The following is a 23,233-nucleotide window of genomic DNA, read 5'->3' as shown; positions in this document are numbered from 1 at the left end:
AGTTAAATACCTTTGCCCTTGGCGCAGCTTCTCCCACCAGACCCCAGGGCTGTGATAGGCCACGGCGCTGCCAGAGCCCCCGAAGCACCAGGGGTGGGAGCTGCCCCGCAAGGCTGGAGGGTTCTTCCCTCCCAGAGCTGGCGTGAGGCTTCCTGCGCCGAGGCTGAGCGTCGCTGGAGCGGGTGGCTCGGTCCCCTCTGCCCGTGCCAGCGGGAACCCCTGGGCAGCCCGCGTCCTCCCCTGGCACTAGAGACGGGCCTGGGAGCGCGAGAGACGCGGGATGAGACCTGGACCGCTGCGGGTGCTGGGGGTTGAGGGATAAAAGAAGTTTTGTGGGGTGCTGCCGTTTTCCTGCTAGTTTTTTATGAATGGAGTCGGCCTTTCGCCATGGCCCCATGAACACCCTCTAGTCTGGGCCTTGGTGAATAAGTTAGGGAAGAAACTGTTGGTTTTGACCACAGCAGTGATGCTTCTTGGATGGTTTTCAGTTGCACCTAAGGAACCAGACGCGTTGTGTACACAGGAGAAGTTTATGCACGTAGGAATGTGTGTGTATATTAGCGCACAGCTGCGCTGCTCTCCTGTCCCTCCTTGCAGCTGATCTATGTAGCAGGGACACAAGGAGAGGAAAGTTTTTTGCATCAAAACAGTGCTTCTCTTCCCCCCTTCCTCCCCCCCCGCCTGCCCAATCTGACCCCCTTTGCAGCAGCACAGTAAAACTAACATACTGAAATTGCTTTTCTCTTCCCTTCTCTCTCATCTTCTTGTTTTTCTAGATGTTCCCCCTGCCAGTGGCTAATGGAAAAAACAGACCCACGACCCTAGCAAGCACTCAGTTTGGAGGATCAGGTACTGTCATCTTAATTTTTTTTTCCTTAACACTGTAATGTTTCTTGCAATAAATTTGTCTTTGCTTCCAGAGACCCAAAAGGAGGCGTTTCTGTAGTTTTGTGTTACGCATTTTTCTGGTGGTGGTTTGCTACTATTTCTCTGGATGATTTTCTTGTTGCTCCACATGTCTCTGGGTAGACAAAGCTGCTCTTGCTGATCTGTCTCCAATTAAGAAGTCACTACCTGAGCTGAAGGTTGTTGTCTCGCCGCTCTGATTGAAGCAGCCTGAGAGCAGCAGACAGTCAATGCTGTTCTCTTAAGCTGCTTAGGTGAACGCGTGTCTGCAGATGTACGCCCTGGAAGACTTTTGCTGTACGTCACTGAGAAGACGTGGTGGTGAATTCCGGGGGTTCAGCTGCCCAAAGGGAGATTCTGGTGTAGTTCGACTGTCTGCTCCATTCAGCCCCTCCAGCAGCTCCCTGCTATTGGGTGGGATCTCAGCATTCCCGGATGGGAATTAAGTTTTTTGCAAAGCCCTCCTGGCCAGATGCCTCCAGGCAGTGGGGAGGCGGGCAGCAAGGCTGGCTGGAGCCGTCACCAGCTTCCGAGCTGGACCCCGCTGCGGTTTTGGGGTGCTGTTGAGCAGAGCCTTGCCTGTCCTGCCTTGCTGCAGTGCCCTTGAAGCCAGCAGCTGGCCCTGCTCCCCAGAAGCGCTGAGTGGCCGCATCTCTGCCGGCCAGGATGCCGAGGAAGGGCCAGGGGTGCCAACATCAAAGGGCTTTGGGAGCAGGGCGTCTGCCGGGAGGAGCGGGCTGGCGATCCGGCTGCGATAGGAGACTCTCTGAAGGGCACGTAGCTTTAGATGTCTGATGGGGAAACGCGGCACTGGTTAATTTGAGGCTGAAGAGGAGAATTCCCCAGCCGGGCGGACGGCGCGGTGTCGTGCCAGGCTTTTGATGCCCGGGGAAGCCGCTCTGTGCAAGGCTCGCTGCGGTCCCTGGCATGCAGGAAGTTCAGTTAATTTGCCCTTCTTGCTGAAACATGCTGATGCTTTGCGGATGGTTAAAACTTGACCTTCTCTACCCTGGGCCAACTCAAGCTGTCCAGGGGAACTCCTGGCCACATGGAATGGCCGTGCCCTGACACCGGGAGGCATCCCGGAGACCAGGGTGAGATTTCTGGACAGCAGCTTCGATGCCACAGCGTGCCGTGGGGCAGCTCGTGGGGAAACCTGCAGAAGTGGGATGGGAGGGGTGTGCTGTGCCCTGCCCTGCTCCTGCACTTTTTGACCAGGGAAATTTGATGCTTTCGGATCGGGCTGTTTAGCTGCGTGTCACGATGGCTTTGAGCAAACATTTTTACAGGGAGGGAAGCTGTTGAGTGGGTGCTGGAGGAAATTTGAGGGGAGAAAACTCTCAGGTTAACCCAGATGGAAGCTGATCTCTCCAGCGAGTGTTCCTGTGTGTGACTTCTGCTGTTAAAATAATCCACAAAAGACGCACTACACGCTAGTGAGAGAATAGTGATGGAGCAGCTTGCATTAATTCGTTTCCTGCTCAGAGGCTGCCTTGGCTGCCGGGTTTACAGTGCTGGCCAGCGAGCAGAGGCTGCGAGCAGGGCTCTGTGGTACGGCCAGCGCAGTGACTGGACCCCCCTCTGCTTGGCTGTGCGGCAGCCGAAACAACACAAAATCTTTTACTCTCCCCCCCCCTCTTTTTTTCTTTCGGGTGAGTGAAAGGTAATGTTGACACCACCCTTCCTCTGGGCTGCTGCTTTTTGAGTCTGGCTGTGAGCAGTTCATAAAAACAGAGGACTGGTGTTATACAACTGCACTGAAGGCAGTTGCACCATCGCTGCTGTCCTGGGCTTGGGGCTCTGCAGCAGCTCTTTTGTCCTGCCATGGGCATCCTGGGTTTGAAATGCACGCGGGGCTTGGTTTACGGGAAACCTTTTGCTCCAGCAGCGGAGTTATCCCTTGGCCAGTCATCCTTGGCCTCACCTTTGGAGAGCGGGGAGCATGTTTCCTTTGCATGTCGGCTTTATGACTTGTCTCTGGTCCTGAATGTTTGACAGTTGATTTTTGCTGGTGGGGTGAATAACTGCAGTAAGACGTTAACAAGATGTGCCATGCACAGGCGTGCACTGCGCCTGTTAGAGGAATCCAGGGTGTCTAAACTAGGTCCTAGATAGTGGCGAGTGATTGTTTTCATAGTTTGTTGGTTTAGCCTAATTCAGTAATTGACAGCAAGGTACAATCATCCCCAAAGGCATAGCCAGCCATCCGGCTCAAAATTTGATCTGAAGTTGAATTGTCACCAACGCTGATGTGGTCAGAAGGGGAAGAGCAGATGGTCCTTGGATTTGGGGACCTGGACTTGCTGAGGGAGCAGAGTGCCTTGCAGCCACGCCGTAATCTGGACCTGGAGATTAGCTCCTTAAATCTTCTTGCCTTGCAGGAAGGCCTAGGCTTCATCTTTAATGTGCCTCATACTTTTCAAACACTCCTGTTCAGTCAGTGTCCTGTACCCCTGATAAAGGTAGCGCAGCATTTCCCCTCCGCTGCTGTCCCTCTGCCTGGAAAGGAGACACCGACACAGATTCGCTTAAGTCTTAGCTCTTAGTAATGTGTGCCATAGTGCCAGTGTCTCATTATTTGGGGTTATTGTAGTAACCCCAAGATAATAAACTGATGTTGTCTTATGTGTCAGAAAAAATTGGTGTTTCATGCTTTTGCCCACCCTTGGACACGTGAATTCATTGGCCTCCCATTTTTCATCTCTCTCCTCCTGGGGAAATCCTGGGGCAGTACGTAGCTTTTATTTTTTTCACTTCTGGAGGAGCTGTTAACTCGTGGCCGTTTCCTCCCCAGGGGACGTTAGGAGTGAAGGGAGCAGGGCAGGGACTCTGATGACTCCCTGCCAAAATGCCCCACTTGCCAAGATGAGGTTCTTGCTTCCGAAGTCCAGCTGGTAAATAAGGCAGCGCAGTCATTTGAAATGGTGCTACCAGAAAATCAGAGTGAGAAAACTGCCCCAAATTCAAATCTTTTTCAAATCCCAATTAATAATTGCCCTGGCCAAGCTGCTGGCACTTCTGCGGGTGGCCCCTTTGCGAAAGGGAACCCATTTCTCTCTCTCAGGCCAGGAAAATTCAAAGTGTTAATGCAAGCCCTCCAGCTTTGAGATCCCTTTGCTTTTATATTTGTCTCCTGGTTTTATTTTAAGCTCTGCCACTGTTTCCCTCATTTCTGTCCTTAAATGCACCAGGGAGGAACTGGTTTAGCTACCCCGCCGCATGGACAATTCAGCACCTCCGCTTTGCATTTTCTTGGCAAGGCGAAACCCAACAATTGCCACTAGGATGGAGCTTACGTCATGCAGACTGTGTCTGCAGCATTTATAGCACATATAGGTCACCGCAGGGAAGTTGGTCTTCCTGGGGCTTTGAGCTGCAACTAGTGTTTTTCAGCGTAAGCCGTGTCATTTGCTGCTGGCATTTTATTTTAGCCAGGACGCTCCGTGTATGTCTATTGTCCTGGTCCTAGAAGGCTGTGGTTTCATCGTCCCCTCGCCAAACTGTTTGTTATTCTTTGCAGTAGCAAAACATTTAAAACCGTGTCCTCCGTCCCCCCCCCGCCATGTCATAGTTCATAAATGACTAATCTGATCAGAAATGAGCTCCCTCCCAGCGCGCTTAATTAAACTGTGCCTCTAGCAGGAAACCGCTCGTGCTAAATTTCACATGGAAATAACTATTTTAAATTGACATTAAGACAGGAGTGGCAGGAGGCAAAGAAGTTTCATTGTCTCTTCCCAGCCCGGGCTGTGGCGTTGCTGCCGCGGCATGGGGCCGTGCCGGGGCTGTCACCTCGTGGCTGCTGGGTTTTCGGCAGGGTCGGTGCGTGCCAGCTGCGCCTTTGCTTCAGCAAATGAGCCGGGGCTCTGCGGAGCAGGGAAATAAAACCCAGGCAAATGGTTGTGTGAGGTAACGCAGCTCCCAGAGCACCTCCGGAGCAGCGCTTCGCATCCGTGGTTGATGCGGAGAGCGTGCAGCCATCTCCCCTCCGCGTCGGAAATGGTGCGCGATGCCAGGTTTGTGTCCTCTTGAAACGGGAGCCCAGGCGCTCTCCTGCTGACAGACGATTCTGCTCGCAACAAATAAAAGCTCTATTAAAAAAACAGCTTTTTTTTTTTTTTTTTCTTTTTCCCTTTGGAGTAAGTGAACTCACCATTAAATGTCTTTTTCCTTCGTGCTTTGTGCTCAGGGGAGCTCCCTTGCTTGGGATCTCTTAGGTGGGTTTGGAAGGGAGAGTCCCCTCCTCGTCTGTGCTGTGATTTCCACCCCCAAAATTTGTTCGGTGTTTTTTTGCTAGTGAGATGGTGAGATGAGGCTCATTGTTGAGGGAATTGCTTTGATCGGGGCAAGTTCATAAAATACATTTGAAGCTGGCTAACCGGGGAGTTTTTCAAAGAGTTACAAGCTGGTGCATGTAACAAATTTTAAGTTATAGTCTACTGAACAAAGTAAATGCATTCTCCCTGGAGGTAGGTGAGTCTGTATCCCCTTTGAAAGCCTGCTTTAAACAACGTTCAAACTTAGATACCTGTGGCAACAGCACTGAAAGTAATAAATTCTATGAAAGATGAGGTTGTCTCTTTAATTGGTGCTATGGGTGAGCTGTTTGAAGATTTAATTATTTTGTGCGTGCACACAGCCCTGTATTAGGAAGCTCCAAGGTGGGGAGGGGAGGCTCTGGTGCAGCGGCTGGGAGCGCGGTGCCTGCCCCGGTGGCTCTGCCCTGGGCTCCGCTTCGCTCGCGGGGCGGCCAGCTCGGCAGGGTGAGGTAAAAGCATCGAAGTTAGAGAGTTGCGAAGAGCTAAGCGCAGCGTTTCTGTTGCCGTGCTGTCAGCAATTGGATTTCAGGCTGCAGAAACGCATTTGCAACCATTTACCATAGTGAGGAAAGCAGGAGCTTTTATTAGTAAGGATGTATCACGTTTTCCTACTAACTGCCTCTAGTTCCCACATGTTTTGCTTATGCTGAAGTGGGAGTGATGGGCTTTACTTGCTATTTTGATAGATGATGAAAGGCAGACATGAGGTGCGCAATATGTGACTTGATATTTAAAACTGGCACTTTCCATTAAAGTACATACTTCAGGCTGCTTGTTTATGTTGCGGTTGCGTGCGTGCCCATACAGCAGGCTTGCAAAACTGTCACTAAACACAAAGCCACCACAACAAAAAAGTCAAAGCAGAAAAATTGACTTGCCTGCCTATTGGCGTGATGGTTTCTTTCAAAGTAAATGTTACTTTTTAGCCATTATCAAAGAAAAAAAAGCCTTGCCGTGGACAAGTCAAGCTTGCAAAGCTGTGAGGTCGTCTGAGCCTGGCAAGAGACAATCCCCGCAGTCCTCCGCTGTTCTCCGCACCCCTGGAGCGTTTCATTCCTGCCGCCGGCAGAGCCTGCTCCTGGGGTGTAGGAGGATGCTGCCAGCGTGCTGAGGGTGTTGTAGGGAAACACCCAGGGTGCTGCAGTCCCAACCTTTCCAGTAACAAAGCCTGGAGGACTTTCAGTGAAGTTCATCTCCCACGTGCTAGTCAGGTGCGTTAAACAGCTTTCTGCTTTGTTTTTGTCTCTGCCTTCGGGAAGCTCCTGTTCTCCTTCCTCTCCCCTTTCTGCTCCCTGTTTTTCCTGTGGGGTGGGTCCCGTTAACCAGGATACAGAAAACAGGGTTTGGAAGAAAAGACTTGGAGGGCCCAAAAGCTGGGGGCAGGGAGCACGGCTTGGCAGGAAATAGCAAGCGTGGGGGAACAAATGGCAGGGGAAGATCTTCACGCCTGTCTCCCTTAATCCAGCGTCACACCCCAGTTGCATCTCTGATCCTCGTGTCCTGGGGTGCATGTTCCTGCTCCCAGGGCTTCCCCACCTGAGAAGCTGTTTCTCCTGCGCCTTTGCAGTGAGGTTGAAACGTGAAGGCCGTCCTCTCTCTCTCTCTCTCTCTCTCACCTCTCTTCAAATTTATTTTTTTTTTTCCCTCGAATTTTCGGGCAAGGCTGAGAGCGGTGGTGTCCTGCCAGAGGCACAGGCAGTTTCTAACGGACACGTGAGGAGTGAGCCTGGGAAGAACAGGAAGAAGGTGACGGTGCTGTTGGGGCAGTGGGGATGCTCTGACGGCAGCTCACTGCTTCTCCGGCAGCCGGGGAGAGGCAGATAGAACCCAGTCCCTGTCTTGGTGTGTGTTTAACTTCAGGGGGTGAAAGGGTGCACATTTTCAGGGGAGGGTTTTTTGGGTGGGTTTTTTTGTTTGTCTCCCACCCCGGGGAAGAGTTCTCCTGGCTGGATTTGAGATTCTGAACTAGGAAAGAGCACAGAGAATGTCGGGGGTGCCAGAGAGCTGAAGCTGTACTGAGATAAGTGACAGCTTTTGTTTAGAAACTGCAAATCTGACACAGACCTTGTTTAAGCACACAGTTTTAACTTTGCCAGAAGAGCTGAAGCAGTACAGCTATCTCCTGCCGGCAGAGCTTTTTCCTTCCCTAGATGAGACAATTCAGTACTGGTGAAACTGTGCCTGTTGGAGGGGTTATGATGAGATGAGTGTATCTTATGTAAAAATCACATGCCTTGCCTGGATTAAGGCTGACATGAAGCTGGGCTCGGAGTGAACCTTCTGTGTTTCAAAAGAACGTGTACAAGCTCAAGCACCTGCTTCTCTTTTAATAAGAGGAGCTGGTTGTGTATTAATTGCATGCCTAATGTCATTGCCTTGTTCGTACTGCTGTCTTCTCAATCGCAAGGGCCGGGGTCTCGTTACAGAGGATCTTCTGGAGGGCAGCGTGCTGGGGGGTTGGTGCTGGGTGGCAGCAGCTCTGCCTCAGCCCACCTCAAACCCCGCTCACGCAGGACTGCCCGAGCGGCACGTGTTGGTGCGGGGCTGAGCCTTTGGCTCAGCATCCCAGCTCGAGGCCTCGCACGCTTGTTGTGCCCTTTCCAAAGGGGAGAGATGGCTTTGGAAGGGGCCCAGCAGGGCTGGCAAGCGTTTCTGCTGGACCTCGCTGCTGCTAATTTCAAATTCTGCATGCTCTGTAGGGTGCCCTACTCCAGCACGTGTCCCGCGTGTGACCAGTTACTCTGCCTATTGCATCTCCATTGTTAATGTTTATATGCACTGAAATTCAAATTGGAAATTTTTTTTTTTTTTTAAAGTTTGAGACAGCAAATGGGTGTCTTGAGGGGATGGATTTAATGCGTAGTGCTGTTTTGTTACTCTGGATGGCCTCATCTCTAACCTGGCACTACATTCTCCGGTGTTTACATGGCTGAAGGATGCCTCTTCTCTGCTCACTAGCACCCAAAATCACTGCTAAAGGTGGTAGTTTTGATGCTCTTCTAACAGAAGAGCAGACTCCGAACCCAACCGAATAATGATATTACTCACAAGTGACATTTTCACAAGTAGGAAGATGATGGTAATCTACCAATCTAGCTGGAAGAAGGAAATGTTGACACAAGCCTCCCCGTGGTCATCACAGTGAAGTCGTGAGCGTCTCAGGATCCCGAGCGCTTTGAGCCGCAGACCCAAGAGCACAAGAAGACACCACGGACTAAACTCGATGGGCGGGTGAAGCCCTCTTGGGGAAACACCACGTCCCCTCATAGCTGAGGCTGCTGCGAGATGATCGCCTGAGCCGGGCTGATCTGCCCGTTGGCAGCAGCGTGGCACCATAAACCAACTGCGGGAGCGGAGGTGATCTGGCTGCATCAGCTGGAAACCTGCCCCGGCAGCAGCGGGAGCGAGACGGTGCCTGAAAAACACACCGTGCTCCTGGGAGCGGGTTTGGTGCCTCTCCCCTGTGGCGCAGGGATCGTGTGCGGGTAAATGCCAGGTCGCTGATTGCTGGCTGCTGTTTCTCTTTTTTTTTTTTTCTTGGCGCTCACTCCCCAGCGAGGCTCCTCGCTGCTTCTGCTCAGCCTGTTTTACCTGCTCCGGGCGCAGGAGCGGAGGGGTTCGTGGTTCGCCCACCCGCGTGCTGGCGGCTGCCCCGCGCCCTCTCCATCGCGCGGAGAGCTGCCGAGTGGTGGGCCAGGGGTGGACGTGCGGCCGATGCAGCTGTCTCAGTTATGCCAAAAAGTTTGCCCACATCTGCCTCTTGGATTCCCAGCCGCGTGGGTTGGGATTATCCTGCCCTCTCTCTCAGCGCCTCCAAATAGCTGAGAAATCCCAGGAGCATGGCAAGGGGGTGGCAGCACACAGGCTCCCAGGAGGAGCGCTGGCTCGCCCGCCTCTCCCAGTGTAGCAAGGACGAGGGACCTGGGCAGCGTCGGGACAGGGTGCTGGGGTTTCCCCGGCACATCCCCAGGCCACCAGCCCAGCTGAGTCCGTGCAGTTGCCTGAACCTGATCGACTTGGCAGGCGAGGATGGGCAGTGACCTGCTTGGCGTCGTGCTGGGCAGCTCGGGGGCTGCAAAAACCCCTACGACGATGTGCTGGCCTGAATGCAGGCACCTGTTGGTGAGCGGCGCTGTTGGGGGAGGGATTGCATTTTAAGAAAGCGGGGTTTTTCCAGAGGGTGGTTGCAGACAGCCTGTCGTCAGTCACTTGATTGCTGTGCCCCTGCCAGACCTCGGAGCAGAGACCAGCCGGCACGGAGAGCGTCTCGGTGCACACTTCGGAGAACCTTCTGCCAAAAGGTTCCCAAATACTTTGCAAGTCTTGATTAGCACATTAGCTTAAACAAATTGAGTTATATATGCCACGGAGGGAAGAAAGGTACTGCACTCCTTCAGTGTTGACTTAAAGTTTAATTAATTTTGTTGCCAAATGAGGCATGAAATACAGTGTGAAATATATTGTGGTGCTGAATGCGTAATTGTACAGGGGACTGGGAGCACAGCGAGCGCTGAGGATAGGAGATCACCTGAGGCAAGCTGGGGCACAGGGCTCTCGTGGCACCGAAACGTGTGTATGTGGCAGCGGCGGCAGCGAGCTGACACGGGGGGACACGTACCCCAGCGGCGCTCCCCGGGGGAGTTAGGACCGGGCCAACCTCCCCACCCAGAGTGGAAGACGCTGTCATGCCCAGGGGTTTGTCACTGTTGGGGTTTTTTTGCCAGAGGATCCGAGCCCAGGGCAGAATTCAGGCAGCTCACGCCTGCGGCTCCCGGGGTCTGTCCTCTCCAGGACGTGGCAGGAGCAGCCACAGTGGCCTTTACGTCTTTGTCATCTTAAAACCGATTCGACCTGGGTTTGGGGTAGGATGTAGGAGGGAGTTTTGCCATCTGCCATAGAGATTCTGGGTTCATCTGTCCCGAGTGGCCTTACAGGGTGGTCATACATACAAAGAAACACCAGAAGAGGAAAAAGCTGGACTGTGAGTGAAAATTTCTTGATTCAGCTTTGGAGAATTTTTTTGTAGCTGCTGTTTTGATGCTGTTCTCGCTGCTGTGATTAATGTTTCTGGAGGGAGGATGTTTTCACAGCATCTTGCTCCCTCACTAAAGGAGGGAAAGAGGCAGTCCAGGACATCTGCCCCCTTTTTTTAAAATCTTGAATTTTTCAATTAACTCTCCAAGTAGCCCAGCTCCAAAGCCAGCAGGGAGAAGAATCAAAAAAAATACTGTCCATCTGCCTGTTAACCCTGAGAAGCACATCCCCACCTCCAAAGTGACCTAAGGCAATGTCTTCATCTAAATTTAGCTGGAGATTGCGTCAGGAGCAAGAGGGAGGTGAAGTTAATGTGGCATAAGCTTTTTCTAGCAGGGGAGTCTTCATGGTTAGACAGGGACTGAAAATAAATAAACAGGCCTCATTTCAGAGCATGTGGGGATGAGGCTGGAGGAAGGGCAGCCTCCAACACCCCAGGATGCATGTGGAGGTGTTTTTTTTTCATACCAAGCGAGATAAAGGACAATCAGCTATAAAACCTTGGCCTGTCCTAAATGGAAAGACCCTTCCAGGAAAGCGGGTGCTGGTCCCCTGTCTGCAGGGTGCTGGGGACTGCCAGCGAGCCATGGGGTCTCCTTTGGCAGCAGCACTTGCCTCTCTTGGGAACTGTCGGGCAGCAGCTTTGGTGGCAGCTGCCCGGAGCACACTGGCCACCACGCGAGGCAGAACTGTTCCTCTCCTTCTCAAAAGAGTTTTGAAGCATCTTCTGCCCATCCTTCATCCCTGGGGATGAGGAATCAGCAAGGTTTTTTTCCCCCTCCAAAAGCCCTCCCAGGTCTCTGTCGCTGTGCAGTTTGGTCACAGACATGGTGGCATCCAGGGGTGACCCTGGGGACAACCCATCGTGACTCTGGCCTGGGAGAAGACCCAGCCAAACTCCCGCAGGACAAGCCTTGGAGGACACCGGTGTTGCCCGTCACCTCTCCCACCTTTCTGCCTCGTCCTGCGCAACCCGGGGGGGTGGGTGGCTTAGCTGTGACAAGTGACAAAACCCATCCTTGTGGTGGTGAGTGTGTGACCACTCCTTGGTGAGTGGGGAGGTCCTGGGCCCCTTCTGCTTTCTGGGACGTTTTTTTTTCCTTTTTTAAAGTGAGGTGGTCTCTCTTCCAAAGGCTTCTTAATGCCCCGTTAACATTGTTATACAAAACAGCAGTATGCCATTTAATTAGGAAAAATACGTACTAACCTCTACCATATGTTGCTCTTCTCCTCGTATTTGCATTTGAAAGTCCAGCTGAATTTCAATGTGAAACTGGATTTTATCCAAATGATGAATGGCCCGAGAGGCTGTGGGAAGGTGGATGTGCCTCCCTATTGCATGTGGTTGTTTGTTTTTTTTTTTTCCCCCTTTTTAAAGAAAAAATTTTAAAGCAAGGTTCCTTTATTCCTTGTACCGTGGTTCAAACTGTTCGCACCTTTCCTCTAAAACCTTAAGTGAACTTGTCTGGCTGCGTGGTCATTCCCGTGTCCTCTGAAGCACAGAGGCTCCGAAGGAGAGGGGTTACATTTACTCTTGAGCAACATGTTTTCAGTGGCAGCTCCGCTCGTGGCCGAGGAGATGAGCCTGCTGCCGAGCCTCCCCGTGTGTTTGGATTTCAGCCGCGGCTGCTCTGTCCTCGTAGGTTTGTAATCTCCTTTGCTGACTTAACAAGGACTTTGGTATCGACAGGCACCTTTTCTTTCAAAAGGCAAGTCAACGCCTCGGCCGTGCAGGCTCCGAGTCGCCTTTGCCTTCGTGGCCGGAGCGTGGTGAGGGTGATTTTCCCAGCCGGCCGTGGATGGGGCTGGGGCACCTGTGCCTCAGCTTGTCTCCTGGCATGCAGGGCTTTGCTTCCTAGCTGGGGGCTGAAGCTTTTGGGCTTTTTATTTTTAGTTTGTTGGAGTGGTGGCAGCTCCAAGTCCCTTCCCAGATGGGGCCGTGGTTTTCCTGTGGCCGTCGCTTTCTCTAGCAGCGTGGGGCAGCGCTCCCCGGCCACTGTAGAACAGGAGCGGTGGCATCTCGCTGCTGCTTGGGCTGCTGGAAGAGGAGCTGTTTGAGGAGCCGTACGGTGGCTGGGTCCGTGGCAGCGCATCCCCACAGCCTCTTAGAGCTGCCTGAACTTTCCACTTGGCTGGAGGCTGGATTTTTCTCCTTGTCTGAGGTACGTTTTAAACTGAGTTAAGCTCTGTAACGAGCTCAGCATTATGTTGCTGAGCTGGGTGTGCTCACACAGCTCTTAGTGACCTTTTACCTCACCTACCTGGCAAAAAAACCCCTTAAAAATCACTTCATATCCTGATTATTTCACATCCTCTGCCTCTGTGAATCTGTCTTTGGAGGATCACTTGGGTGCTGGGCTGGCCATGGTGCTTGCAGGGGGAGCTGGTTGCCACAGGTTTCTGACTTTTGTTCTCCTTTCTCTTGGCCCCTTGGAGATCAGTTCAATCTTTAAGACAGTTTTTGTTGGGGTTTTTTGTTGTGTTAATGCAGCTGAACTAATATGATTACATTTCCAGATTTGGGTAATGGAATAACAAGTCAGGAAGCTCTTTTTTTTTTTTTTTGGTTTAAAGAAAAGGAGAATTTATGTCACTTCCAAATTATCCAAGTGTCCAGTTGGGAAGATCTTTGCCTTTCTCAGTTACTCTTGGCACAAGGGCTTCTCGCTACTGTGGCCATGCGTGTGGCACCCTGCTCCTGGTGTAAGGGCTGCTGCACTTCGTGCTCCATGCCGTGGGCAGCCACGGACCCGGAGCAACCACGAGGTTGTCCTGGGTGCCCAAAAAGATGGGTCTTCCCTTCCCCACGAGAGCTGCCAGGCCACAGGGGCTGTGTATGTCCCCCAGTGCCGTGTTCAGGGCAGAGACCCTCGCAGGCAGGCCCTTCCCTGGGGCGGTTTCACCAGCATCTCGAGGTGCGTTGGCTTTGTTCATCTCTCTGCTCGCTCTCAGATTTCGGAGGAGCGATCTGGAAAACAGCTCAGCCAAATCATCTCGCGATGGCAACTTCCCTTCTAAAAAGAGAAGGATGTTGCGGAGTTAGTGGCTTCCCATTATTTTCCCCAATTTGAGCGCCTTCTTGCCATCGGTCCCCCAGTGTCAGGCTGTGCGGTCGGCTCTGGTTTGGAGGCAGCCTCGCTGCTGCAGAAGCACACCGTGGCGCGGGGAGCCTGCGTCTCGCAGCCGCGCGGGCTGTGGCTTCCTGAAGCACCGAGCTGCTCCTCCCCTCCCGGGACGGAGGTACCGGCCAGCGGAGCCCCCGCACCGGCCCAGCCCCGCCGAGCAGGAGCGGGGCCGTGGTGTTTGCCCTTTTTGGGTATGCTGTAAGAAGGTAGTGACTCACTTTCCATTGAGCTGATAGTTACCCTGCTCCTGTCTTGTATTTGTGTTGTGTAGCCAGCAGGATTATTTATAACTTAGCCAGCATCCCGAGTCTATTGTTTGAGCAAAGAGCAGGAATGACTAGATGACTTCCTGAGATTTTTTTTTACCACCCCCTCATTTTTTATTTTTTTTAAAATCTGCCTTTCCTTCCAAGTATTATATTCGCCAGTTGGATGCTTTCCCCCCACATCTTCCCCTCCTGATTGTGCATTTGTGCTGCTGACAATCCCACTACCGGTGTTGCTTTAACTCTAAAAACTCTCCCAGGAAAAGCCGGGGTCTGTGCCCCGGGAGGGCTGGGCCACCTTCGAATGGCACGAGCAGCTCTCCCCGGGCCTGGAGTCGGCCCCGCAGGTGCTGAGGACCAGGAGGCTCCGGCAGCGCTGATAACGGGAGGGCGAGCGCCTCTGCACTTGCGGGAGTTACCTTGGGCGCCTCGGGGTGCTGTGAAACCCGGGTGCAAGCTTGGTGTGGTCCAGGCTACAGCACAGACCTGCACCTTTGAGCTCCGCTTCAGCCTTGTTGTTGCTGCCCCTCTGAAGGTGTTAACTGGGGCAACGCAAAGGTCTCACCAGAGCCCGGGGCTGCGCGGGGCGAAAGCAGTTTCCGTGCTGGCAGAAGCGGCGCATCCAGCCCCGGGGACGTGGCAGTGGTGGGCATGGAAGAAGTGGGTGCTGAGCTGGTGTCCTTGTGCATGTGGCCATGTGCCTGGTGGCCGTGGTCCCATCGGGGCAATGTTTGCCATAAATCCTGGAGCTCTTCTGGTTCTTGTCCTCCTCCTCTTTTCCATCTGCCTGCACTTAATTCGCTGTTGATATTGCAAGACCTAGCAGTCATCACGGTTTTAATTAAGCCCTTCCCTGGACATCAGTGGGTAGTAAAGGTGTGCAAAATGGAGAGAAGGGGCAGGGTGGGTGGTTTGGTGAACTCAGCTGAGCTGAACCTTTGGGAGGGACCTGCAGGTTGAGCTTCCTTGGGGAACCCTGAGGGCTGCCATCCGCAGCTCCTCCTTGCCCCAACAGCCCAGGTTTGCTTTGGATCTTCTTGCTTGAAATCGGGGCATAAGACTTCCACTTTGGATTTGGTTTAGTGGAATTCTCCTTCTGGCTGAGTGGGATGCTCCGGAGCCTCGGTGGTGCCCATCCCAGTTGCGTTTCCTTCGTTAGCTGCTTCTCAGCTGTGATGTAACGAGCAGCCTCTGAGGTTAGAGCGGCTGCAGCCACGACCTGCAAAAGAGACCCAGGGGCAAAACAGCTGAAGAGGAAGAAGTCTTTCTGCCTTGTGGTCAGCAGAGATCCTGCAGAAGTCCTCTCGGTTTCTATTAGTTCAGAAGTCAAAACTCAGTGCTTGTTTATTTTTAAGCTGCTGTTTCTAGCCGAGGTGCCTGCACGCCCTTGCTTACCCTCTCCCCATTGGTAAGAACTGCCCCGTAGCCCCTCTGCCTCTGGACCCTCCCCGAGCAGGGCTGCAGGGAAGCAGTGGAAGGGGCTGACGATTGCCCGGCCTGTCTCCGGTTCTCTCCCTTTTCAGGACTAGTGGCACAGAGGTGTTGCTCTCCCTGCGCTGACTTTCCAGGAATTGCCCAGCTCCGCAGGGAAGCGTGAAGCTGATCCAAGTGGAGCTCTGCCGTGTTGGAAACGCCACTCAGATGTGAGCAGCTCGGAATGGAAAACGAGTCATGAATTCTGTCCTGTGGGGTTTTTACATACTCTTTGTAGCTGGTTTTGCTTTTCCAGGTTTCTTGTGGTGTAGAGCACTAGGTATGGGTCAGAAATTGGAGCAGTGTCACATGAGATCCTGGGCTTGGGGGAGAGATGGTGCTCCGAGAAGAGCCTGGGAATTGAGGTCTCAGCCATGGGCTCACAGCAAACTTCTGCGGTCCTCTCTAGATTGCTTGTTGCAGTCAAAATCGGAGGTCCTTTGGGCCCGGTGTTTAACTCACTTCTCGTAAGAGCTGGTCCCAAAGCTTTTACAGCCCAAGCAGAGCGATTTCAGGTCACACAGGAGCTTGTGCATCCAAGCGGATGCCTGTGCCGGCTGCTGGGCTGCCTCCCGCTGCTGCTTGCTCTCGTTCCTATGAGGTTTTCAAGCGGCTGTTCCCCTTGTGCTGGCTCCTTCTCATCCCAGACGTGGGATTATTTCGATTTTCTTCTCTAGCTGGAGTCTACAGGCAGTGATCTGGTATGATTCCCGTACCATCCAGCTCACCACAGCGTTTCCCTGGAGCGGTGGGAAAAGCCAAGCCTGGATGGCACCGAATTGCCACTTCCTGCCGCTCCTCAGGTTCCTCTCAATTCAAGTCGGAAAATAAAGCTGAGTGAAAAGATGGGGAGCTGTGACTTACGCTCCCCACTGTGAAACCATTGCAGCTTAGGACCTCTGACAGCAGGACATGCGCCACATGGCAAGGAGAGCCAGGCATGAGCATCTCCTACAGCACGCTGCCTCTTCCAGCCCTTCTGGGTCAGCTCAAAAATAGAGAACAGCACTTCTCCCCCAGCTTGCTTTGTATTTTTAAAAGCATTGTGGGTTTTTGTTCTGTTTTCTTTAAATAATTTTCTAAAAAGTTGAAACTGTAGGACTGGTGCTTTTTTACCCAAAGAAGAAAACTGAAAGATTAGTGAGACGTTGTGGTTTGGATTGCCAGTTGTAGAGATTGTTGTGCGCTCCAGTGTGCGAGGCTTTCAGACCTGGAGAGCGCGAGTGCTCGTTCAAGAGGCGGCTCGACAACATGTGGGTTAATAACTGGAGATGTGTCTGTCCACGCAGGTATTTAAGGGATAATCTGTGTCGCTTTATATCATGCCAAGAGAGGCTGTCTCAGCTCTGGTCTCTGCTGCTGCATTTCCAGCTCTGCCCTAATTTTTGGGCAAGTCTCTCCATATGTACAATAGCTAGAAACAGTTTTGTTCCCTAGAGAGGCTTTGAGGTTTAACATTTATAAAATGCTTTGAGATCTGCAGATAAAGGAAAGCAAGACAATAAACAGCGACCAGGGCTGTGCCAAAGAAATACCCTGTATCACCACAACAGAGCCACGCAGGATTGGGTGGAGATGGCTTTTGTTAGAGGGCAAACAACTGCTCCAGAAGCCGCTGCTGCAGACTCGGTTGGGAGCCCTGCTAGCAGGAGGGTGCTAAGTCCCGACCCTGGTCTTTAAAAGGGCTTGTGTTAAGGAGATAACATCTGTGGATAAGAGCATGACTAAGGCACTTTGGTGACTTTTTCCCTGCACTTCGCATTGCCCTGGGTTCTCTCAGGCTGTCCCAGGGCTCTGTGGGAACCTGGTGTGGAAGAGATGCTGCTGAGGTGCTCTTTGCTCTCCAGGCAGTGCATCATAAAATCCCCTGGTGAACTTAATCCACTCCATAAACCTTGTTAACTTTCTTTTAACTGCCTTTGCCTGTCCTTCGAGTGAACTCCTTTATAGTGCCCCAAACAAAGGCAGGCCGGAGTGGGCAGGGACGGAGGAACCGGGAGCCGCGCTCCTCCCCGGCGCTGCCGGCCGGGTGGGAGGAGTGCGCCGGGGCTGGGATCGCTCGGCACAGGGGCGCTGGGCTCCTCGGCTGCCAGCTACTCCATGGACATGGCATCCCAGAAGAAGCCGTTTTGGGGTAGGTCCTCCTGCCAGATATCTGGCGGTGCTGGGATTTTTTGGCAGAGGGTGGGAGGATGGAGTACGAAGGAATAATTTTTAGCAGATCAGTTGGGAATTCTGCTCTCGAGCGATTTGCAGGCAGGTGGGCTGGAAGCCTTCAAGGCTCCGTCTTTCCTCCTCCCCCGGCTCTGCGTACCTGCCTTTCGGTACCGTTCTGCTTTTGGGCAGGAGCAGAGAGCGTTAATGCTGCTTGAGGACACACGATCCTGTTTTGGGAGCAAGATGCATGGCTCTGCAAGAAGAGCTCATCTTTTTCTGCTGCTTCCCTGCCTTCCCCCATAACATATCTGTAAGTCCCCTAAAACCTATGAAAGGAAGCTGCGGCGAGTGGCGTGGCAAGAAGAGGAGAAGGGTACGTAGCCAGAGGCTGGCTCCAGCCTGCAACAAAGTTAATTGCTAGCCGATGGTTTCTTGAGATGGTGACTCGTGGTCCCCGTGCTACGAGCCGGCGGCTGGCACGGTTAACTGCTGTAGCTGGGTGCGTAACATGACCTGGATGTGGGGTTTCCTTGCCCTACAAGGGGCTTGTGGGATGGTTTTCATTTCAGCTGGTTTTAGAAATGAATCAAACCGATGCCCAGCTCACTGCGGATGGTCTTGCTTGAATTCGAGTGGCTCGTGTGTATCTAGTTTTTAACTTGAGAGAAACCAGTTTATCGGAATCACTACAAATGGTGCCTGCTCTGAAAGGAGGTGGGCTGCAGGTTGGAAAAGCTACACCCCTTGGTTTTAAATAAACGTGGGCTTGTGTTTAAGTGAGGCAGTATGCTGTGTGCTTCGTACTGGACAGGGCTCCACCTGGGATGCCAGGGAGAAACTGAGGCATTGGGATGCTGCTAAGATAAGGAGGAATGTGCAGGATGGAAAAAAACATGCAAGCTCAGAATTAGCTTCCCCTGAGAGAGTTAAACTTCCGTGCCCGAGGTTACCAGAGGTAGATGTGCTCCTTGTCCTGATCAGAGCAGCGTGGGCAGGAGCTGGACAGCCAAACCCTTGAGTGTGGTGGATCCTGGGCACCAGAGAGGGTTAGAACTGGCTTGTTTTCCCCTCAATTCTGTCTGTCCCTGAGGGGGTGCAGTGGAGCAGCTGAGGCAGTTTGCACAGAGGTGGTTGTCCCCTCCAGCCTCTGACCTGCTCCCTCTGCCACGGTGGCAGAAGCAAACGGGGCTCTCGCGTCGCCTGAAAGGCGAGAGGTGTGGAGCTGTGGTTTTGCAAACAGCTGAACTGACAGTCGCTTGCTGCCGGCTGAGGTCTTCCTCTTCCCATCCGGCCTGGCCTGCCCCATCTTGGGGGCTTCTGGGCCACATCGTGCTCCAAATGGGGAACTGGTTTTCGTTGGGTTTCCTGCTGTCTTACACATTCAGCAGCCCCTGGAAAGTTCGGTGAGTCCCAGAGGTTGCTCAAGATAAATTTTTGGACTAGATGATCTTCAAGGTCCCTTCCAACCTAGATGATTCTGTGATTCTGTGAAGAAATGCAGGGTGAGAAGGGCCCTTTCCTTCCAGAGCAGCGAGTGCTGCGATGCCTCGATCACCTCATGAACCCGGCGCGATGAGGAGCCAGGGGGAGCTTGGGCTGTGGCCGGGGTGGCCCAGGGGCTTCCCAGGGGTGGAGGTGGGAGCTGCCGGCAGAGCTCACGTGCTGGAGGTGCTCCGGTCGTTCGGTGATGACTTTGGTCCTTCACATGTTCCTTGCAGCACTGAGGCTAGACATGGCTTGCTTTTTTTTTTCCCCCCCTCCTCATTTTTATACATATATATATATTCTTTCCAAAGTTGCATTTGAAAATGCAGCCGCTTTTCTGTGGGGCAGCAGCTTCTCATCCTGAGCACACACAGTGCTTCACCTGGGCCTGCCGGGAGCCACGTGGCTCCACTCTCACCATCGCAACAAACTGTGGAGCTCCGGGTTTTTAACCCCCTTCAGACAACCGGAGCGTCTGCACTTACAGGTTGGGCGCTGGTGCAGCTGGTTTTGTTCGTGGAGGAAAAAATTCCTTTGAGTTCCTTGTAGTTAAGAGAAAGCAAGCTTTAATATCAGAGAAACTTCTTAATGGTCAATTTTACTAGACAGTTATATTGGTATTCCTGATAAGAAGTGTTACTGCTTGTCTAGACAAAAGCACTACAAAAGGAAACATCATGTAGAGGAGACACAGACAAGATAATCTAATAGGTCTCTTTTTGTCTCCAACTTGTTCCTCTGAATAGCACACAGCACTGATGTGAAGAGCATTTAAAGGGCTCGGACACGGTGCATGAAGCTGGGCTGGATGCTTCCGTGGGTTCGCCACGCCGGCTGCAGAGCAGGGGGAGAAAACTCTTTCCCACCCTTGTTGGCAGCGCTGCATCACCCATCCACAACCCGAACGATGGGTCTGTGCGTGCCCAGGGTAATGTGAAAGATGTCAATTAGGTGAAGTGTTGCTCCTTAGTGTTGTAATAGTCAGAAGAAGAAAACCTGCTTGCCTGAGATCTTTGTGGGGCTTCCTAGGAACTGCACGGTGGCTTTTCTCAGGGCTTGTTTTGTTGTTCATCATGAGAGATCAGACCAGGGAGCACCAACTTCTGCTGGCTGTTGTTCAGTGACGCTAAAGTTGCACCCAGGAAATGGTTTGAAATGTGCACCGCAGGAGAAAAGTGTTGGTTAGTCCTGTAAAACAGAGGAGTGGTGCTACACGTTGAGTGCCATCTACTGGCACCTCATCCATGGTATTGACAGGTCTGCCCGGGGAGAGGGAAAGCTGTTGTGAAGGTCAGCACAGGACCCGCCGCAGGGCTCACGGAGGGAGCGCCCGGTGTGCCCAGCCTGTTGACAAAGGGATGGTAAGGATGGGCTTCCCCTCCGCTCGTTCAGCAACGTCCTCGTTGTCCAAGCAAGTTGTAGTCCCACCCAGTGCAGGAGGAGACTAGAAGTAGGTGTCTGCTGAGGGTGACACTTCCCAGCCTGAGCTGGATGCTTCATACCTTCCCTCCACAACGGATTGAATGTGGGATGCATCCACGCTGCTGTTGGCAGAAGCCATTCCTGTCCCCTCTGTTCCCGTCCCCTCCATTTCTGTCCCCTCCCTTGAGCTGGCCCCAGATACTTGTCTATGTACTGAACCAGACCAGGTGACAGACGCAGATTTTTAAAACAACCAACCCACCACCACCAGCTTGGTCCCTTAATCTCTTTGCCAAGCGCCGCTTGGAGATGGGTGTTGTGATCTGCTTCTATGTACAAAGGGAACCAGGGAACAAGGGGCTGGAGCATCTTTTTGGTGTCCCCTGGCCAACGTCTGAATAGAAACAGGGTCTCAGAGGCTGACTGACAGCCTAAACCGATGGTGCAATGCATCATTGATTTCTGCTGAGGTCAAGAGGCTGGTTCAGACCTTGCCTGATGGGCTCCACGCCATCTACGCTATAAGCCTTTGTAGACCTTAAAACAAAGCTGATGATTTTATATCTTTTTTTTCAAGTAAGGTCTTTCTGTGACTTGGCCGTTTGGCTTTAGGGGTACAAGGGGAATTTGGGGCATGGAGTATGGTTATGCAAAGATGTAGATTCTTTGCTGGGGAAGGGACAAGTTAACATCTTGAAGTGTTTATATTTAAGGAGGAAAAAAAAAGAGTTGTGGTTCATGGAAATGTGCTGCTTAGTAGCAAGTAGATCGAATACAGCCCTTTTTAATACAATTTAAATAATCGATGGTATATTCAATTACAGAAATATTTGGCAGAGCTCTAAATAGGTCACATCTGTCCTTAAACTGTTCTTACGGTAAATATCTCATCATGCTGTGTCATGTTGACCAAATTCTGTAAGAACTGGTGCCTGGGAGGGAAAACTTGGCTGTACACAGTTATCACCAGCACTCTGCACCTTGTGTACTGCTGGCATTTGCTTTTGCTTTGGGGACGCCTTAGTAAGCCTGGCTTGTATATTTGGGCCATATTCGGCTACTGAAGTTTGCAGCCCTGTGTCTGGGCCTGGCCGGGGGTTTCGACAGCAGGCAGTTGTTGGTGGCTTCTGCGTTGCCCGCTGGCTTGCTCTTGGGGCGCAGGATGGCAGGCGACAGCCCGCTGCGTGCTCGGCAGCACTCGTCTCGGGAAAGGAGAAGGCGAAAAGACGAACCTTTGTTGTGGCGACCATAGTCTTGAAGTTATTTGCAAACAAAAGCTGGAGCTGAGGGCTTGCCCCAGCCCCGCGGAGGGAGGCAGGCAGGTGGTGTTGAGAACACTTTGTTTGGGAAAGTTTTTCTCATTGTGTCGAACAATTCTTCTTAGATGATCCTTCCTGTGGGCTGAATCATCGTCTGGGTGAACACGTTAGCTATCCTAGCCAGCCCCGTGGCCGCATCCTGTGTGGTCCAGGGGCATCCTGCGCTGCTGGTGGACCCGGAGGGCTCTGGGCTGCCCAGGACCCCGCAGGATTGCAGCCCCTGCGTTTTGGGTTAGAATAAACACTCCTGGATGTGTGTGTGCTTCAGTCTTCCTCTCCCCTTTGGGATCTGTTTTTTCCTCTTGCTCCGAGGAAGTTTTTAGGCGAAGTGCTGGCTCGTTAGCAATAGAGCATACAAGTCATTAACCACCATCCCTCTCCCCGCTAAGAGAAGACTTACAGATAAACTACCAAGGCCACTGTGACTCTGTGTGTGTGTGTGTGTGGTTGGCCGTTTCCCCACGTAATTTCCACATTATTTGGAAACGGTCTTTAATTTGTCTAATTTTTAACTGCCTCTGGCCTCCCTACCTGCTGCCTTTGGAGCGTGGCGGTGCTGGTGGGCTGGGAGGGCTCACGTACGCAGGGCTGGACACAGCCTGGGGAAGCCGCCAAGGAAAGCCTTTTTGTTTGATCTGAAATGTTTCTCTTGCAAACTTTTGAGGTTTTTTTTGGTCAGGTATAAGTAAACAGGCTTTTGTCCCCTATTTTTTTGCTTGGTGAGTAATGGAAACCCAGTGGGAAAAGATTTCTATTCCCCAGCAAAAGGACAGTATTCTGGTTGCATCTCTGATAGTGTAATTTTATTTTACATTGCAAATTAAACAATACTTGGAAAGATGCAAATTAGAGCGGAAATAGAGGTATATGCTTCTAAGTAAAGTAGTGGGGGTGTATGCGCCGATTCCGCGCATCTGTGTGTATGTGCAAAACACACAATTGCCTGCGAAATACGAAAGGTCAATACGTAGCGTCTCAGGGGACCTGCAGCCGTCGTATTTCATTCCTCGCTGGCATCGGGCTGCTGTGCGTGCTCAGCAAAATGAATTCTTTCTTTGGACAACAATACGTGCATTAGTGTCGAGTGTCTGCATCTTTCATGAGTGTGCAACTTTGTGGTAAAATAAATGAGCTGGAAAAAACAGGATGTGGATTTACTCTTGCTCTTCTCCCCAAAGCTTTCTGTTTAATGGAATATAACCCCTTGCTTTGTGAATAAGCCTATATTTACTGAATTTAAATGGTTTTGTGGTAGCAAGCATGTTGATGTTGACTGCATGGGATGCAGAACATGAGGAGAAGTTCTCTACAGGGCTGTCTTTGCGTTTCAGTTTGCTTGCAGGATTGCAGTTCCCAGGAGCCCTCAGAGGTCCTATAGACACACGTATGGACTTCAAGCTCCTCATAGCTCCATGGGTTTTAATATTTAATTAATAGAATTAATCACTGTGAGGAGCGGTGTGTTGGCAGCACTTGTCTTGAAGGGCTGCAGGAGAGGTGATGGGGCAGCACTGCTGGTGTCCAGCACTGTGTTTCTTTGCGCTGAGGTTTAGTAGCCCTGAGTTGGAGCCTGTTTTCGATGTGTGGGTGTGTTCCTCAGCCTCCTGCTGAAAAGCAGTTTGGGACAGCTGAGGTGCTTCGTGGCACCCTCCTGGAAAGGGGGGTCCTGCGGGGTCAGGTCTGAGCCGCCTCCCTGCTCCTCTGCAGGGTTGGTTTTAGCACAAGCT

General features: G+C 52.1%; 1 protein-coding gene across 15 annotated transcripts in view; it reads left to right on the top strand.

Moving 5' to 3' along the window:
- TCF3 (transcription factor 3) overlaps positions 1 to 23,233 on the top strand; it is an 82,008-nt gene that overhangs the window by 9,144 nt on the left and 49,631 nt on the right. For all 15 annotated transcript variants that reach the window (XM_074851697.1, XM_074851705.1, XM_074851704.1 and 12 more), the window contains one exon: positions 777 to 849. In XM_074851697.1, coding sequence (XP_074707798.1) covers positions 777 to 849 — 73 coding nt within the window. The remainder of the gene's footprint in view (positions 1 to 776; positions 850 to 23,233) is intronic.

This window comes from Strix uralensis, chromosome 27 (genome assembly GCF_047716275.1).
Source record: "Strix uralensis isolate ZFMK-TIS-50842 chromosome 27, bStrUra1, whole genome shotgun sequence".
Taxonomy (NCBI): Eukaryota; Metazoa; Chordata; class Aves; order Strigiformes; family Strigidae; genus Strix; species Strix uralensis.
The sequence above is the reverse complement of the archived record's forward strand: the minus strand, read 5'-3'. Positions and strand labels throughout refer to the sequence as shown.